The 17,686-nt window shown below is 46.6% G+C and overlaps 2 protein-coding genes across 2 annotated transcripts in view; both read left to right on the forward strand.

The window, feature by feature from the left end:
• The window catches only part of LOC118510496, a 109,692-nt gene extending 102,273 nt beyond the window's left edge, over nt 1-7,419 (forward strand). Inside the window, exons 12-17 of the mRNA XM_036052390.1 lie at nt 803-996; nt 1,089-1,784; nt 1,858-2,157; nt 2,237-2,913; nt 2,991-3,220; nt 3,352-7,419. Coding sequence (XP_035908283.1) covers nt 803-996; nt 1,089-1,784; nt 1,858-2,157; nt 2,237-2,913; nt 2,991-3,220; nt 3,352-3,626 — 2,372 coding nt within the window. The 3' untranslated portion in view covers nt 3,627-7,419. The remainder of the gene's footprint in view (nt 1-802; nt 997-1,088; nt 1,785-1,857; nt 2,158-2,236; nt 2,914-2,990; nt 3,221-3,351) is intronic.
• A 719-nt stretch (nt 7,420-8,138) lies between these two features.
• The window catches only part of LOC118510504 (heparan sulfate 2-O-sulfotransferase pipe), a 112,434-nt gene continuing 102,886 nt past the window's right edge, over nt 8,139-17,686 (forward strand). Inside the window, exon 1 of the mRNA XM_036052410.1 lies at nt 8,139-9,460. Within this exon, the coding sequence (XP_035908303.1) occupies nt 9,417-9,460 (44 nt within the window). The 5' untranslated portion in view covers nt 8,139-9,416. The remainder of the gene's footprint in view (nt 9,461-17,686) is intronic.

Genomic DNA, 17,686 nt, shown 5'->3' on the forward strand with positions numbered 1-17,686 from the left:
ACCTGGAAATCAATGTCCAAAACCATCGGGCCTTTAATGTTCCGCCCAAAGAAAAACGCCATTAACGCTGAGTGACAGCTTGGACGACAATAAATTTCGTTGTCCCCCTGTACGGTGGCGTGGAAGCGTTGCCCTGAACCGATTTCCTTACCACCAACAAAACGAAGGTGGAAGGAAAAGCAAAGTTCTTCCGCAGGCCGAAACACGTTCCGTCAATTTCGTACGCAAACAACATTTAAATAGCCATAAAAATGGTGGATTTTCAATGGAGGATCGTTCCAGCGCGAACATGGAAACGACATTTTCCCGTGCACAGCTCCATCGCCCGGGATGGCGCGCATGAAAGAAAATCAATTTACATCAAGCTTAGCGAGCGCTAAAGCCCCATCATCTGTCTATCGATGGAGCTCCAAAACCCGGTGGTTCAATCGAGAGCTCCCGAAGTAGTAGTGGGTAGTGGGAAACTGTATCCGAGTGTAGATTTTACGCGGCATTGGGGACGCACCATTGTTCACGCGGTGTACCCAGGTTCACAATGACACAGCAAACGGCAATCTGGTTGGAAGAGTGATAAATTCAATTTCCTGCTTCCGTTTTAAGCGTGTGCGCCCGCGAACAGCAACACCGTTCCGGTGACATCATCATCTTGGAGAGCTGGTTGTTCGATAGGCGGCAAACACCGGGAGACACCGGGGCGCCCTGCTTGAGAAAACCATGTTTGCCGTTTACTGCTACATGTCAGCGAGGATTGAATTTCCGAAACTCTGCTATGGTTCTTGCTTCTTCTTTTATTTGTTCACAGATGAAGTGCTTTTGTCGCGCCGGGGCAGGATGGGCCATCTGCTAAGTCCGCGGCATACGCTCGCGCCGAACACGACCTGCACGTACTACTTTCACGGGATGCCGACGGATTTGATTTGGATTTCGTTCACTCACTATCATCTGCAGATACTGCAGCCGAGCAGTAGCGGAAGCGATAACTCCACCATCGGAAGGGTACGTGTTTCGGGGGAGAAAGTAAGAGAGACATTCTAAGTGGCCACTTAATGTCACTGTTTTCTTATCCTCATTCCCTTGTCTCGGTGCAGAACGAATCTCCCCTGCCATGGATTACGCGAACACGCATTTGGGACAGTGCGGGTACATTCGTCCCGGTGCGTACGACCTCTCCGGCAACCATTCTATCCTCGCCGGGAGGTCCTTCAACGACGGCGTACGGGTCGACACTCGGAGGTGTTGGAGGTGGATCATCGTTGATGCCGGGGCTTACCACGACGACGGCACTCTACCAGCAGCTCATGAATCGAACCGTGAACAGCTACTACACCGGTGTCAATCAGAACGGCAAGAGTCTCAAGATCAACGTGGACAACGTGTGGAACCCGGTGGATCAGTACATCTACGGTCCGACGGTGAACAGTATCTTTAACCAACCTCCACCGACAGCTCCCAGTGAGGGTTCTCGTGGTCGGAGCTCGGGATATGGATCCTCCGGACAGGATAAATACTCCAAGCACAAGAGCAAGCCGGAGATGGGTTCGGGCAATTATGTGCAGTCGGTACGGCATGGTAAGGACTCGTCTGGTGGTTACGATCTCGCCAAGGATCATGGACGGAAGGACCGGCAATCAGCGAAATCTTCGTACGGATCACGTCGACTGATGGCGGAGTTCTTCGACAATGAGGCACCGAAGCTGTGCGACCATATGACACTGGAAAGTAAGGGCCATCGGATGAGACCTTGTACACCGTTGGAAAGCTACGTTAGCACTGGACGAGATTTGGTAAGTATCTAGCTGTGGTCCGGAGGGTCCAAGTGACACAAGCTATGAGAATGATTTGCGGAACATATTCCAGAAAATTGAATTCCACACCATGACCGGTACGTCACTGTTCCCGTCGAGCTTTGGCATCAACTATGAGTTTGTGGACACGGAGCTAGGTGGCGAACCGTACTTGGGCGAACAGAAGAAGGCACGCGATCCACAGGAAGATCTTACCCAGGCAGCCGATCCTTCACTCCCGATACTCTGTTCGCGTGTGTTCCGAAAGCGCAAGGGAGACTTCCAGTCACCGCGGAACGTATTCCTGCATGGTCGTGGTGGAGCAAAGAACATTTCCTGTCTGTACCGGTTTGAAGCTTCCGTTGGGGAAAGGGTAAGTTCTCTCGAGGGAAGATCTGCGTTCCTAGGGATATTGTCTTATGTTTGTTCTCCTCTGCTGTTGATTTGAAAAGGTCCGCGTTGAGCTGTTTAATGTGTCGTTCGGTGAGTTTGCGACCTGCGTCACGGAGAGCGATGGGCACACGGGCCGAGCCCGCTGCAGTCCGTCCGAAAATGATCCCGAGAGTCGGATCGGTGAGCTTCGCATCTACGACGTCCCGTACCCGGATGCACGGATCCCGCTCGGTTGCTTCTGCGATAACACCAGCAGCACCTACAACGCACCGCTCACATTCATCTCGAACTCACGCACACTGGAATTGACGTTCATCGTAACGAGGTTGAACATTTCCGAGGATTTTGCGGACGTTTACTTCCATGCGGCGTACGACTTTATACGGGTGCCCGAGTGCCGCCGGCGGTTGCGGTTACGGGGGTCGGGCGGGGAGGACGAGATGAACTTTCCGCTCCGTTCGCACGAAGCGAGCTGCGACGGGTTGCCGTGGTACATCGAGACACAGCAGCAGGACCGGAGCTTGTTCGTGCGGACGTGGGGAAGCTTTCTGCCGGTCGAACCGACGGCCGATGACTTTTCCAAGTGTAATACGCGCAACCGGCTGATCGTGTACAGTGGTGTGCCGCTGAAGGTGATGCGTGTGATTTGTCCCTCACCACCGTCCAGCCGGTCCGCTGCGTTACACATCTTCAGCGAGGATTGGTTGAGCAATCAGCCCTTCCTGACGTTTGACAGGTAGGAGCCTGGGTTGGGTTAGCATAACAGACAATTGATGGTGATTTTAATTTCTTCGCCTTGCTTTCTTCCAATAGACCGGTAAGCATGGTGCTGGAACCGATACACAAGGAACCGGGCAGTATAGGGTTCTCGTGGCTCGAAATTCAACGGACAAAGGCGTCCCTCATCCAGCAGCTGGATCTGCAGTCAAACTTCACCACCAACGATACGTTGGTCGAGTTTGGGCTGTATCCACGTGAGACGGAGTGCGAGTATCGGTGTCCAGAGCTGGACGCTTGCATCGGCAGTGCGCTCTGGTGTGATGGTGAGTTCCTTAAAACTAGTTTCAAGATATTTAGGTCATACGAATAGATATTCGAGCATTTATTCCTGTACAATAACCATATTTCCAATTGGAATTGCCATTTTCTTATTCGCCCTCTCTCGAAAAACCAGGTCGACCCAACTGTCCGTCCGGGTACGACGAAAGCGAGCAGGAGTGTGGCAGTCGTCTCATCGAACTGCCGGGCGGAATATATGCAGCGTTCGGCTGTGTTGCGGCCGCCATCTCCGCCTGTCTCATCTTCTGTCTGCTGGTGATGGTGAAAAAACGGCGCAAAGCGAACGAAAAGCTCAAACCGACGGTAGGTACGGGGGCTGCCTCGCTTAACGGCACCCTGTCGAAGAAGGACTACAAGAAGGAGCCACTGTTCTTTGATCCGGACTCCTGACACGGGCTGCAACCGGTCGAATACATCCACGTCGACCGGGAAACGACCGTGTGACATGCTGTCTACCTGGATATGGATGATCTGGCGTACTGCTAGATCGCTTACCAAGTCTGTACCCCTCCAGCATTCCTCTTTCCGCAATCGGCCCCGCTTCTTTCCATCCTCTTCTCTTCTCTCTTTCTCTCTCCCTCTGTTTTCCCAATCCTTCTGTAAAACCCAGTGAAATGAGTGAGCGATCATACATAACCCTGCCCTCCCCGCCCCATATACACACAGCGTACAACCAAAATCACAAACGGTAAGCGAAACAGTACATATGTACACTTCAGTTCTAGCGTGTCAAACGAGATCTGACTGTGAACGCAACAAGTCATCCACCATCCAGGTGGCGCCCGATGCCAGATAGTAGCAGTGGCAGGGACAAAACCAAACTCCCATTGTCCACGGCATTACACAGGTCGAATGTACTCGATCACCCTAGATTAATCTAATGAAAGTGGAACCTTCCCGCTGGATGATCTTTTCCCTTGCAAGAGCAAAAACAAAAAAGATAGCTCTTGATGACCTTCGCACCATTCTGCTGCTGATTGGTGAAAGGAAAGATGTCCGATCGGGTGGGCCAGTGATGGGAAGCTACCGATTCTACCGAGTGTTGGGTGGACGGTAAAGATTGGGAAGCAATCGTGGCACCAAACACTGTTTCCTAGTGAAAGAAAAACCAGAAAAAGTATATTTAAACTATCTAGTTGAACAAATGTAGCCAGCACGTAAAACAAAACCAAAACTAGAAGCACAAAACAAAAACAACAAAAACTAAACCAAAATACAAAACCAATCAGAAAGGGAGCTGAAGCTGAGAGTGAGAGCATAGGAAGGTTCTGCCACGCGAGCCGAACGCGAACCGAACCGAAGAATTGCGCCGGCCGGTAAGTTCTTCAAAGTGTAGCATACCTTTCTAGTTCTCATGTTTCTGATGAATTCTGATTGCGCTCTTATCGCGACTACACGAGGACACGAGGCGATTGTCTTCGATTTTAAATGATAGATACAGTGAGCTACCCGGGATATGGGTAAGGTGAGACATAGCTTAAATAAGGGAAAGGTAAACTCCCCATACGGTTGGGAGTGATGAAATCGCATGTTGATACCACTAAGTGGGACAAACCGATCAAGCTGGAAAACAAGTGGAGTAGACGTCGAAGTTGTTACACTTTGTTAAAAAAACGACTTTGTTAATCGTACGTTAGGGAATAGGTTTAGTATAGTGTGAGAGTTTGAGTTTTTTGTTTAGCATAAATATTTCTTTATGGCAATCCGACTTGCTCGATTGGAACTGTGACAGAACCATTACCAGCAAGAGGGATTCGATTCTGGTCATATTGATTTTTTTTTAAATATTGAGTAATACTCTTATTTTCCTAACATTAGGAAGTAGATAAGTCAAAATGATTGCCAAAAAATGTCTACATCACACTGTCAAAATGTCACCACAAACGGAACTGCTTGAAGTTTATGCTGCTTTCACGGGGCAATGGACATAAGAAAGAAAAAAAACTTCACTGCCACCAACTCTGTTCAAGACAATTGATTAGTTGAAAAGGCATTTTACATTATTCCTATAAAAAATAGCAAAATTGTACATCACCTGTTTTGGTTTGGTGGGGTAAAGAGCAAAAGGGCAAGAACGCCGCACACTTTCATACGTACGAAGCGTACAATTTGCTCGTTCTTGGCATTAGCACTTACGGACAGAAGAATCGGACGTGGAACAGCTGAACGGAGTAGCTGAAAGATGTATTTTTTCTTATCGCACGTTACCAAAGCCGACCGCTGGAGGTATGAACAGGAACTGTTAAGTGAACGAGCGCGTATAAACGGAATCAAAAGATTGACAGAGCAAGCAAACTGCAGCCGAAAGGTAAGGACACAAACAGGAAGTAACTAAGAAATTAAGCTAGATGAAAACACGAAACAGTATAACCAGCGTAAAACAAAATTTGACCTGTAGAGCAGATGGTAGAAACAAAAATCAAGTGCACCACAAATAAGTGAAAAGCTGCAGCCATTTTTCATCGAAAAGCGGAACCTTTCATCCATTCAACAACACACAAAAATAGATACACGAATGCACTCTAAATTGCGACACTTTTAGGCCTTTGGTACACCGAATCCTGGTTAATGCTGGTTTGGTTAACGATTCTGTTGCTAAATGTCTGTCCTCTTGCACTAGGACGTCCTGAGGGATCCACCTGTTCCCACTGTTCACTGTTTCTCTTTCTCTATCCACTTTTCTCTCGTCTCTTCTTTCGCACTCTCACAGTCGAATCATTTCGACGGTCGAATTGATCCTTTTTCTACTTGTAAAATAGCTGCTGCTCCTAGGAATGCATTAAAGTTTATTTCTTCTTTGTTTTATTTTCTACAATCATATTGATCGTACATAAGTGTATGTAAACTAGCGTAGTGTAGGTACAACATATTGTATGCACATTCCTGCTTCAGGAAGCGTTTCTGTGCACTGTCTCAACAACTCAAAGAAGAATGATTAAGCGTGTGAACGGGTATAAGTGTGTGTGTGTGTGTGTGTATGAAGCGAGTGAAAGTGCTGTTGAATGTTTTCTTATGCAAAGTGTTACATAGAGCAATTTAGAAAACAGTATACATCCAACGTAAAGATATTAAAAAAACCCTAAAACATTGTTTAAACAGTGAAAAACGGATGAAGAAAAAGCTAAATCCTCGATACGAATGAACAAACAGTGAGAAATGGAAAGAGAAAGAGAAATATTGGAAACAAAGGTGGAGAAAAGTGAAACACAACACTACTTTTGCAAAAGAAGAAAACCCAACAACCAATGCAGTATAACTAATAATAACCAAAGCAAAACTAACACAGGAAGTCGAATGCAAAAGCGGCAACCGAATTGATAACTTTCGTGCACTATTTGTACTAAACCAAAAAAAGACGGGGGCGAAGACGATAACTTAAGGAAAAACTCGGACGAGCAGTTGCGGAACTCATGTCCCACAAAGCACAGGAAAATGTAAATGTCCGTGTGTGTGTGTGTCTGTCTATCAATGACTTGTCTAAGCCTTTTCTTGTCTGTAAGATTTGGAGTAGAAAAAAAACACACACACATTTGCACAACGGTGGAGAACTGTTTTTCCTGTTGCGAAACCTGCAAGCTCAATCGAACCGAATGTTGTAGTAAGATGCACATTCGTGAAAAGCAAAACAAAAAATGCACATTTAAACCAAAGCAAAACCGATATTATGTAATGGAAAGCGAAGAAGGTGCCGAAAAACTCGAAAAACAGATAAAGCCCATTTAGGGAGAAGGGAAAACGGGATCCTTACTTAGTCGATAATAGTGGAAAGAGCAAATAAGTATAAGCACAAAATGAAAATGATAACAAAAAAGAAAAATAAAAACACATGAACATAAAACAAAACTCCAAACAGTTGTTTGGTTTGACTTTGTTTAGGTGTAAATATAGTGAAACACTTGGTGAAAATGCCTGTCAAGTGAAAACTCAAAAAACAGTGCAGGAAAACCAGAAAAAAGCGAGCAGGAAGGAAAAGATTTATAAAACGCAGACAGTGCATGAGTCGTGATCGGCAAAAGGGGAGTAAATGCGTGTAGTAACTAGCTAACAAAGAAAAAAAAAGAGAGGGAAAACGGGAGATGAAAAGTGGTAAACCAAACGCCAGAAGAGTATAAATTGATGCAGGAAGCAAGCAAGTGGAGAATAATAAACAGTGGCCAATGAATGACCGAAACAAAGAAGAAAAGACACTTGTTTTCCTATGGCTACTGAAGTTCCGAAAGCTTTTTTGTTTATTCTGGTAATTGAAGCTTTTATTTGACTTGTAACGTGTAAACGCAGCTTAAGACACGAAGTTCCGATCGGTTCCACGTGCAGTTTCGAGCGGTGCGAACATGATCAAAACAAAACCACCGTTAACCTGGCTTAAACCCCACACGCACACACTTACACCATTGCAACGCAGAAAAAGCGTTCGACGCACATTGCACGAACGATCGCCGAACAAGCGACGAACCTCCCCTACCGACTGAAAGCTTCCAAAGAGAAAAACACACACACATACGTCCGAAGCATAAATCTGCTCCACAGAAGAGTCACATGGCGTTGGCCGCGTACGAAACAGCTGTTAAAAGCAGGTCTCCGTACAGAGCAGAAAGAAATGCGACCCGTCAGCATGGGGTCTTCCACTCGGTGCGTTTGTATTGGCAGTGAGCAACCGCCCCCCCTACTGTGGGCTGCCTCTGTATGGGTTGCCGCTAGCTGCAGCGGTCGGTAGTGGGAGTCTAGTGCGCAGCATATGCGCCACAGCAGGAAAGCTCCAAAACACAGCGCCACTCCAGCACGAGCAACAGGCGCCAACGGATGATGAGTGTGTGTGCGTGTGAACGAGACGGCACAGAAATGTAGGTCTCTCCCCCATTCGCCCGGCCGGTGTGTAAGCCCTCCCGACGGCAGACGGCAAGAAATAAACAGAAAAATTACCGTAAACAGCTCCTCAGTTAAACCGCGAACGCTAATCGGAACAGTTCGCAACGCGTGTTGCGTGCTACGGCGTGTGAGCGAGACTGCCAAAGCACTTTCAGCAGCAACAATCGAATCGAAGATCCATCTGGCCGTGGAAGGAAAGCTGTGTTCTTGACAAGCATTTCTTGAAGCTAGAAGAACAGTTGCAATCAGAAATTGTTTTTTGCCCGTGAACCTTACCTGAGTAGCAAATCGAATCAATCTCTCTCTCTCTCTCTCTCTCGTTCCATTTGGTGCGCGGGACGCAACTTCCCGCGAATCGAGCAAATCGAATTGTTCCATCAGGAATTGTTTTCCGTGAGTGCCGCTGCCGGTAATTCAAAGTGCCACACAAAACCCATTTCAACCTTGCGTGCGAATGCTCGAATCATTGTCAAAGCGTCAGGCGGCGGGCGCGTTGCTGTAACAGCGCTGACGACCACGCGAAAAGCGTTTCGCTGTCCAATCCACAAATTCACCGATCCACCGATCAAGTTCTCAACGGTTCTGAGAAGAAAAGAAAGCCACTCGGCGACGGCGAAAAATAGCATCCCTTTAATCCGCGTGACTGACGCCCGTGACTGCGGTAAATTCTGCGAAACACTTTAACAAATTCTTTCCTTCCTTCTCCTGCTCGTGGACTGCAGCGGTCGTGAATAAAAGTGAACCAGGATCGTGTGGCAGCAAGTGTTTCACTGGTTGTGTGATTAAATCACGGTGAGTTCGCAAATTGATGAGCTGAAAATATCGATTTTGCCTCTCTCAAATCTACTCATCGCACGCAACGTGTAATGGAACCGGATATCATCTTCCGCGTGTGATTCCGAATAGTGTGTGATTCGGTGAAAGGTTCCGCACCGGTTCCAGTGAGCACCGGCTTGAAAGTGGTACAATCCAGTCTCGAAGGTGCTGTGACACACAGAGCAAAAGGAGCGCAAAGAAGGTTTGCAGTTGCCGAAAGTGTCATCCCGTGAAAATTGTGTGCCTGTACCGTGGTTGTTGGTCTGCGGTTGTGGGTAGTGTTACAGGTGTGCGAGTGCGTTTTCGGTGCGTGTGATTCATTAACAAAGTTTTCACAAGCTACCGTGAAATTATTGTCCACTAGTGCTGTTTAGTGTGAGTTCAATTGTAACCCTGCCCCAGCGCAAATCGGCCGAAAGAAACGATCACCGAACCGAAGGGTGCTAAGTGATTGATCGACTGGTGACCGGGACCCCGACCAGTCTCCTACAGATCGACATGGATTCTTTGCTTCGCTATCGCAGGATGACCGTCCCGAAAAGGTAGGTGGTTATTTTTGGGGAGTAGAGCTAGGAATATCCCAGTTACCGTTATCACTGGCGAGGGATAGGTTTGGTTCTGATGGGTTAGTTTTGACAGGAAGGAGTAAATTTTGTATGCCTTGAAGCCCTTTCGATTCAAATGTTCTAACAGAAGAACAAACAAGAATGTGCATGTAGAACAAACTCATGCCCATGATTTAAAATAAGATAAAAGAACCAATTCTAGGCTATTGAAGCGGGTTAGCGAAGCGTTGGATAGAGAATGAAACGAAATAAAAACAAATTTAGACAACAGCTAGATGTGAGCGATTCTAAGCTGAGCCTATAACTGCCGGCCTGTACTGTAAGAAAACTGACAGCATTTTAGATGGAAAAAATTCTAATCTTGAATATTTGAACCGAATTTTCGCTGTCAGTTTTGACAGCTGGTGTGGCCTCTTATACTGGGCCACAATATTCATATTTGGTTATTGAATCAGCACAAGGAAATCCAATTTAACTTAAATCATCTACAGGTATGCATCTATGCAAAAAACCTCAGCTTCAATGGTTAGAAAATTGACGGCTGGATTCTGATACATAATAGCTGGCCTCTACAGTCTCAAAGGTATAGACGATACGAGGGATCCTGGTAATATCTCACTTGGGGAATGCGAAAACTGAGCTTCAGACTCATCTTAGCTCTCCAAATCAGATAAACCATATGATTGGGCTTTCCTTGGATAGAAGTTGTGGCCTATTTATGTAACTATTTTGAAATAAAATTGTGGTATCATGTTCTGCCACTTTCGGCTAGGTTTGAACTGAGACTTCTTTGCAAGTTCCGAGCTGAGATATCAATTTTATTACTCTTAATTTAAGTCTTGATTGAGATCTTCAACTCGAATCGTCCTGTGATGCGATACATTTTCGCGGGATTGAAACCCAAGTAATGTCTTGTTCCGAAGTCTCCTGAAACTCCTCTTTGTTACTCTATGAGAAGTCCCTTCTTCACGACTCGTAATAGCCTTAGCCCGTCTCTATTACATGACGACATCAAAGTTCGCTCGTGCTAAATATCGCCAATTGACACATACAAACACGATAATATCTTCATCGTCGTTATCCATCAACCTTTAACCGCAACAAATTAATGTACTTTACAACTTGAACGGCCGAACGAAGGGTTTGCAATCTTCCGCGTGAACCTATGTCCCCGAGCTACTGTCGACTCTCGGTACGCTGGGCTGATTAGATCCATACCTTCATTGTAGAACATTGGTACAATGTACGCGCTCTGTGCGCCCACCCCCCCCCGAGGGAAGCATCGGGCAGAAAATTACACCCTTCGCTAATATCAACGCAAACATGTGGTGTTGAAGTTGGCAAGCAAGAAGCGAAAAGCAACAGCAACACTTAAAACCGTACATTACACGCTTCCGAGGTGCTCAGGGAAGCTGGTGTTGCAGCTCGGTGTTGGAGGAGGCAAAAGTCGCATCAGAAGAAAGAAGTAACAATATTTATGTTACAGCCCGGGTCGGTCCGACACTTCTTCTTCTCCAAGTGACGCTGCATCAAATTATACATCCGCACACACACACACACGGGCTCACCCGTCAACGGGCAACGACTGTGTTATTTCTGTTCCGCTAACGACACACAACCGAAGGGCAAGTCGGTAAATCTAGCTCGGAACACCTTTCATCGGGCCAGCAAAGGCTGATTGCTATCTGGCTGCCAGGGTTCTCTGCCAACCCGAAAACCGTTTTGATCCGCAGTTCAGGTCCATTCATCAAAAGCACAAACAGCGATCGTTAGAAGTGCGCCGGAACAGCGTAACAGCGATCACTTGACCCGAAAGTCACTCCACCCGTTGGACGATGCAGTGCGCAGGGTAACGCTTGCAGTGCTGCACCAACTACGAACAGCGAACCAGAAACTTGGGAGCCACCATTCGGTTTGGCCTTTCTCTTTCCTTTCGAATCGAGGCGGCCCCAAGTCGCAACCGGGACGTGGTGGAAGTTTGGTGCGTGGAGCATTGCGGGTGCTACGCGTGCCACGATTTCTAGGCTCTAGCTCGTGCATCTATCCATGGTCCACGAGGCCCTAGTAGAACACCAAACTAGTATCAATTTTAAAAGGGCCTACCAAGAAAACTAGTTCGAGCGCCTACACCAATAAGGGTGCGTTATGGAGGCGCACCGAGTGAGGCGCTTGTAGCTGAGAGGCTCTTGTTCGATCTGGAACTTCGATTATCCAAACTAGATCGTGCGCTTGGCGTAACGATCATAAAACTGCGAGTTTATTAGCCTTATCGACCGGCAAGCACCCAGTACGAAGTTGCGCGCCCCCGAAATGTGCATTCAATCCACGCCGGTCGGCAGACAACAGCAGCAGGCTGCCCGTCGACACGCATCCGAACATTTCCGATACTGCTTCGCCGAGCAGCAGTTGTAGTGCTGCAAACAGTTCGCGGCATGTTGATTATGTTGTTCATGCCGCATCCCAAGCGTACGCTGAACTCGCGTTCCGTCCGTCGTCGTGGTGCGTTTGGCGCGCTCTCGTGCGCACCGGCGAAAAGGTCGATAGACGCGGCGCAGGAAGCCGGCTCCGGCTACAACATACCGACACGAACCGACGCGAAGAATCGCCACACCGGAACGTTTGGGGGTAGTGTTGTGGAGTGAGGATTTATTTGATACGCGCTCTAGGATGTACACGAACCGACACGATATGTGTGTACAAGTGAGACCACTGCGGATCCAGATCCGATGATCGTCTCCGTCAATCAAAACGAAAGTAAGCTTTTTTTGCGACCACTGTTCGGGCTGTTTCTCTCACCCACATGATATGGCTTAATATACACACACACAGTCGTGCGTGTTTGCTTCCCTCGGCGAGGCATTCCGTCGAGGTCCTCCCCAAAAACGCAATTCGTAATGGAAGCGAAAATTCACTTTCTTTGCCAACTCCATTACTCAACCATTCGCTTCAACCTTCCACCGAGCGAAGGTAATGAAATGCGAAGACCTTGCCACAGGGCACACACACAGTTCGGGTTCGATTTTTTGGAGTTTGGAGTCCAGGTTACGTAAAGGAAGCAGATCGCGTTAGATCCGAGCAGAGCTATCATTTGACCGAGGGGGAAGAAAAGCATGACGAGTCTCACTTTTATTGGTCGGCTCATTCGTGCCGATGCAAATGTTTCATTTCTTTTTTGGGAGGAAATTTACTCGAACAAAAACCCCCTTAACCAGCTCCATCTCCGGATGTGTGTTTTATGTCTTTAGCATCACTCTAAACTGTTAGTTTTCTCCGAGTTGGGAGCTGAGAAAATTATAGCCCGTTTTTATTTCTGCCTGGGTTTTGCAGCTTCAGCACACCTTTTTTCCGACTGCTTCCGCTGCTCGATCGAAATCGTTTAACGATAAGCAAACGCGTGAGATGGCGCAAGAAAACAACGACGCACATACTCGCCGGGACGTTAAATTTCAATTCCATCGGGTGGCTGGGCGAAGATTTATCTTTACTCTTTGCGAGATTGAAAAGTAAAAGTGCGCTGCACACGGGGTTGGGAGCGTAGTGAGGTGTGATCCGGGGCTGGGTCTTGCAAATCGAACAGAAAAAATGGAGAAGTAATGGACATGCGTGAAAAGTAAGTTGAACGCTTGCTGGGCTCTATCCGCCGTTGTTAGATCGGTAGCCTTTTTCTGCTGTTTAAACAGGTTTGCAGAAATAAATTAAGGGATCCTGTTTAAGCCATGAGAAACATTGTTAATTTAGCTTTAAAAGGGAAATATTCATTTGCTCTCCTCAAAAGTGGAACACCCTACAATCCATCCAATATTTCAGGACCAATACTTCACAAAGCAATAAGGAGGACGATTATGACTAAAGTTACGTTATTGAAGTTGTTCTCTGATTTAAAATCAAACATCTGTATCATATTATTTTAATTCTTTTACATATGTAAGACAAGTTCATCCTTACAGAGTTCATTAGAGCATTCATTTTGAAGTTAAGTGTTCAGTTCATGCATTATTAGTTGGTTTTAATCCTAAAGTCCCAACGGCATAAACATTAAATATTTTCGGCCGTTTTTGTTTATTTATCCATCTCATTTTAAATATTATGCTTATTTTATAACTTTTACAAAATGTTTATTATTTCTCGGAACTAAGTATAAAATTTCCAAAACATCCATACATCCTGATTTTTCAAAAAATCAAAAAACTTTAAAATCCAAATTAAAAAAGTATGTCTGTAAAAGAGTAATTTTTGGAACAAATAGACCAAATAAACAGACTTAACACCTTCGCGCCTGCAGCTGTGTTAAGTACAAGAGAAGCTTCTGATCAAAGTTATTGAGTTTCAAAGCAATGCAGATTCACTTGCTAGAAGCCCCATTTTACACGAAAGCAACAGTATTTCCTTTATTGTTCACTTAGCTAATGCTTGGCAAGACCTCCCCCCGCCACATCGTCGTAATCCTCTGAATATTAGTTTTAAATACCATTATGTTACTGTTTCCAACAACGATCCGCAATATTTTATAATCCGTTTTCCACGCTCGCACATCGGACTGATTGACGGATTATAATCTACACCGATGTTAAAAACCAGTAAAAATGCAAACAAAACATCATGCTACCGGAATCAATTTTTCCCTGATGGATGGACATTTTCATTCGCGCTGGTGCCGCGTGTTTTAGCGATTTATTGTTCCGCTGTTGAATTTCCTGTGAACGCGATACACAGCACTACGAATTGTAAATAACAAAACCCATCAGTCAGCGGGTTCCATCCGTGTCCATCAGCGAGGACGAATTTCCACGCTTTATCTCAATATTTTCCTTTTTTTTGTATGTGTGTGTGTTTTATAAACTATAGCATAAGCCCATTTTTTTCGCAGAGAGGGAAAAAACGCCAAATCAAAATAAATGGCCACCACCCAGCGTTTGAGCGCAACATAATATGCATCGCGCAAATCGTGCACCGATTCACGCTCGATCACTCACAAAAACCCGACACACTGGGCCGCCCTGTTTCCCGCCCGCCACACGATAAACGGAAAATGAACGATTTAAAATGGAAATGCTTTCGCGTGGTAAACGTAGCCCCACACACACACAATCTCCATGCTCTGAGCTTGACACATTGAAGCGTGATTGATTCTCGAATGTATTCAGCTGGAAGAAAGAGAGCGAGCGAGAAATGATTGTACAGGGGGGTTGGCTGGCTGGTGAATAAAATAAAATAAAAATCACCCACCACCCCTCCTCGACCCCCTCGGTATTAGAGGGACGGTCCGGGTGACCTGTCAAGTGCGGATCTCGCCAGACGCCATCGAGAAGTCACCTCCAGAGACTCGATCGCCGCACACTCAACCTTTCTCTTGCCTGGCACTCCTCTGCTGGTCCCTGCTGGGCGAGAAAGTGCACCATTTTTCCCATCTCGGAGTAATTTTCCCATTTTTGGACGCCCGTCCGAGAGCTATGTGGCCGATGTGGCGAGAGTGCGTTGCACCGTCGAGCCGCAGCAGTAGTAGATCAATGGCATGTCCAGCATCTTGCCGATGTTGAGCTTCAACATTCCCTTATGGAACCGGAAACCAAACCGGATGGATGACCCGTCCTCGTCGGGGTAAAAAGGCTTTCAATTGTGCGGACTTTCAAATTCGACACTTGAATTGTGGTTTGGTGGACGCCTCATGCGCCCGGACGGATGGTCATCGAGCGAAATGGTGGAGATGAGAGTTGCAATAGTTTGCCATTTTGCAAACCGTGAAGAAGAAGAAGAACTGCAGTCTCCAAATTCGCGGGATTTCCAACAAGCGGTTAAAAGAGGACGCCATCGTGATCGCTGTTTGCAGATGACTCACTACACGACACATTCGACCGTACCGGTTCCGCGATAGACAGCGACCTACCTTGTGGCCTCGCACGGAATAAGGAGGTCTGGAATATGTCATGAGCGTTGGATCCACCCTAGCGGAACGGTCCCAGGCCGGGCGTATTGCATGAGTGAAAAGTAAAAGTCAAGGCAAGATTTGGCGGGGGATTTCATTTCAATTTCATTCGGATAAGCGTCTGAACTTTTCCTGATCTCGTCTACACAAAGGCTTTAGAAAGGAAGCTTAACGAGCAGATGTACGATCTAGTGATATCCGGTTCGGCGTCTGCCATAAAAGTTTGATGAGTGTGAATCGCATCTACACGATCGCTGATCTTTAACGGCATAAGAAGATCGCAAAAGGAGATAAAGTGTAAGGCAAGCTTTGGAAGACATTGGCGACGTAGAGCAATCTGGATATTCTCAGACAGACTCAAACCCAGAATTCGCACTTCTTCGATGTCTGATGGTGTCTGATGCGATCTCCCGATATGGTAACGGTAGACAAGTCTTTGTTTCACAACTGCAGGAGAATGTATTCAGCGCGAATCCTACCGAAGTCTCTTCCAAATGTCAAACTATCTAAAGCTGCCCCTAAATTAGCGAACTGTCGCCACTGGCTCTCTGCCGGATACGACATTCACCCCAACATTCTCATCCTGACCTTTTTTTCTTCCCTCGAGCCAAATCGATGCGCGTGTGTTCTACCATCCCAAGTCATCCAATCCCACGGCGCCTAAATCCGATGGCGTTTTCAGCGCGATGCTAACAATTTCCTGTTATTTCATTCTCTCCCTCGATCGAACGCACGTCTAGTGCGTCTGTGCCGCGAAAAAAAATTGGCTAACATCGCACATAAAATTTATAACCCCAGGCCAACGGTTGGTGGTGGTACTCCGGGTTTGGACAAGAGGCTGAGAAGAAACGCGACTCTTAACTCTTAACCGGAGCATCGATTAGGTTGCGTCGAAAATTAGATGCAAATTAATGTTCACCCATTAGGCAGGGGCGATGATGGGCGGCGAGAAGAAAGGAAAGGAAGGGGACCTCATTAGAACATTGACGTGCCGTGCCATTTTGGATCGTTTGATGTTTGGCTCGGTGGCAGAAAAGTTCGCGTGGCCACCACTTTGGCTAAATCCCCTACCGTAATGGTGATAACCTTTAGCCTGATCGGTGTGATATTCGCGGCATATAAATCGGAGTCACCGGCAAGGCACGGTGAGAAGAACCATTATCGACGACTTTATGGGTGACCTTGGGAACCTGAGCGTGTTAGGGCTTTTCAACTGTAATTTGTTGATAGCATTATATCAAATAAGGTCAGAATACTAAAGTAAAACACAGAACTCCGATCCAAGCCGATGTGACATTTTTGGGCAAATTTTTGATGGGTCCTCGGACAAAAGATACATTTAAGAGCTCCCATTTTTTCCCATAACCGGCTACCACCAAGCCCATTTTCTCACACATCCAACTAGACATCTCCCCAAAAAGCTTACTACATGTTTTCTTAATCTCTTCATTTATTGTTCAACTATTTCACAACAATAAAATATTCACAACCTTGAGCTCAAAAAAAAAACTTCGCCCAAACTGCGCGCATCTTCAAAAGCCTCTCGAACGTTAGAAGCACAGAAGCTTCTTCCCTCTGGCAGATCATCATCATGGCCGTCCCATACGCCTTCCAAAAACGGATTAAGACACCAGAAAGCATCAAGACTGCCAAAACAATACGGAAAACTAAAAACCCCGAGGAGGGCAACGTCGCAACACCGAACCCATTTTGGGAGGCATTAAAAACCTCCACCCCAGAGGTTGCGGCCAGTCCGATTTCGACTCCGATTTTTTTTTTCACAGACTTCGTCACACGCCGCCCGTCAGTGAGCTTGGTGCTCCGGTGCTGGGAAGCGCGAACACTACACCCTGACCTTGACTGTTACATAAGTGGATTTGGGGAGGACAAGATCGAGTGGAGTAGAAGCTCACCTATTTTACCACCTAAGCAAGAAACGGCAAAAAGACGGACAGGTTCGAATGCCCGGAGGCGTTTTAAACCATCCTCTTTTATCGGGAACTTTGGGCGATGAGAGGGTTCTCCTTCCGAACGAATCCATATCAGTTGGAAAATTGATTCTCGTTTGCAATTATGTTGATCAATTTTAATTACCATTTTCAATTAAAAATCGCTCTTCACGTGGACGGATCCGGGGGTTCCTGCTTACTTTCGCTCGTGTGCTCATTAGTCGTGCGAGACCGAAATCGTTGCGGACGGAACCAACTGGGCAAAGATTCTTCGCACACAGTGGTCGGTGCATTTTTGCACGTCGAAACACTCCACCGAACCGGGAGATA

This window comes from Anopheles stephensi, chromosome 3, assembly GCF_013141755.1.
Source record: "Anopheles stephensi strain Indian chromosome 3, UCI_ANSTEP_V1.0, whole genome shotgun sequence".
In the NCBI taxonomy this organism is placed as follows: Eukaryota; Metazoa; Arthropoda; class Insecta; order Diptera; family Culicidae; genus Anopheles; species Anopheles stephensi.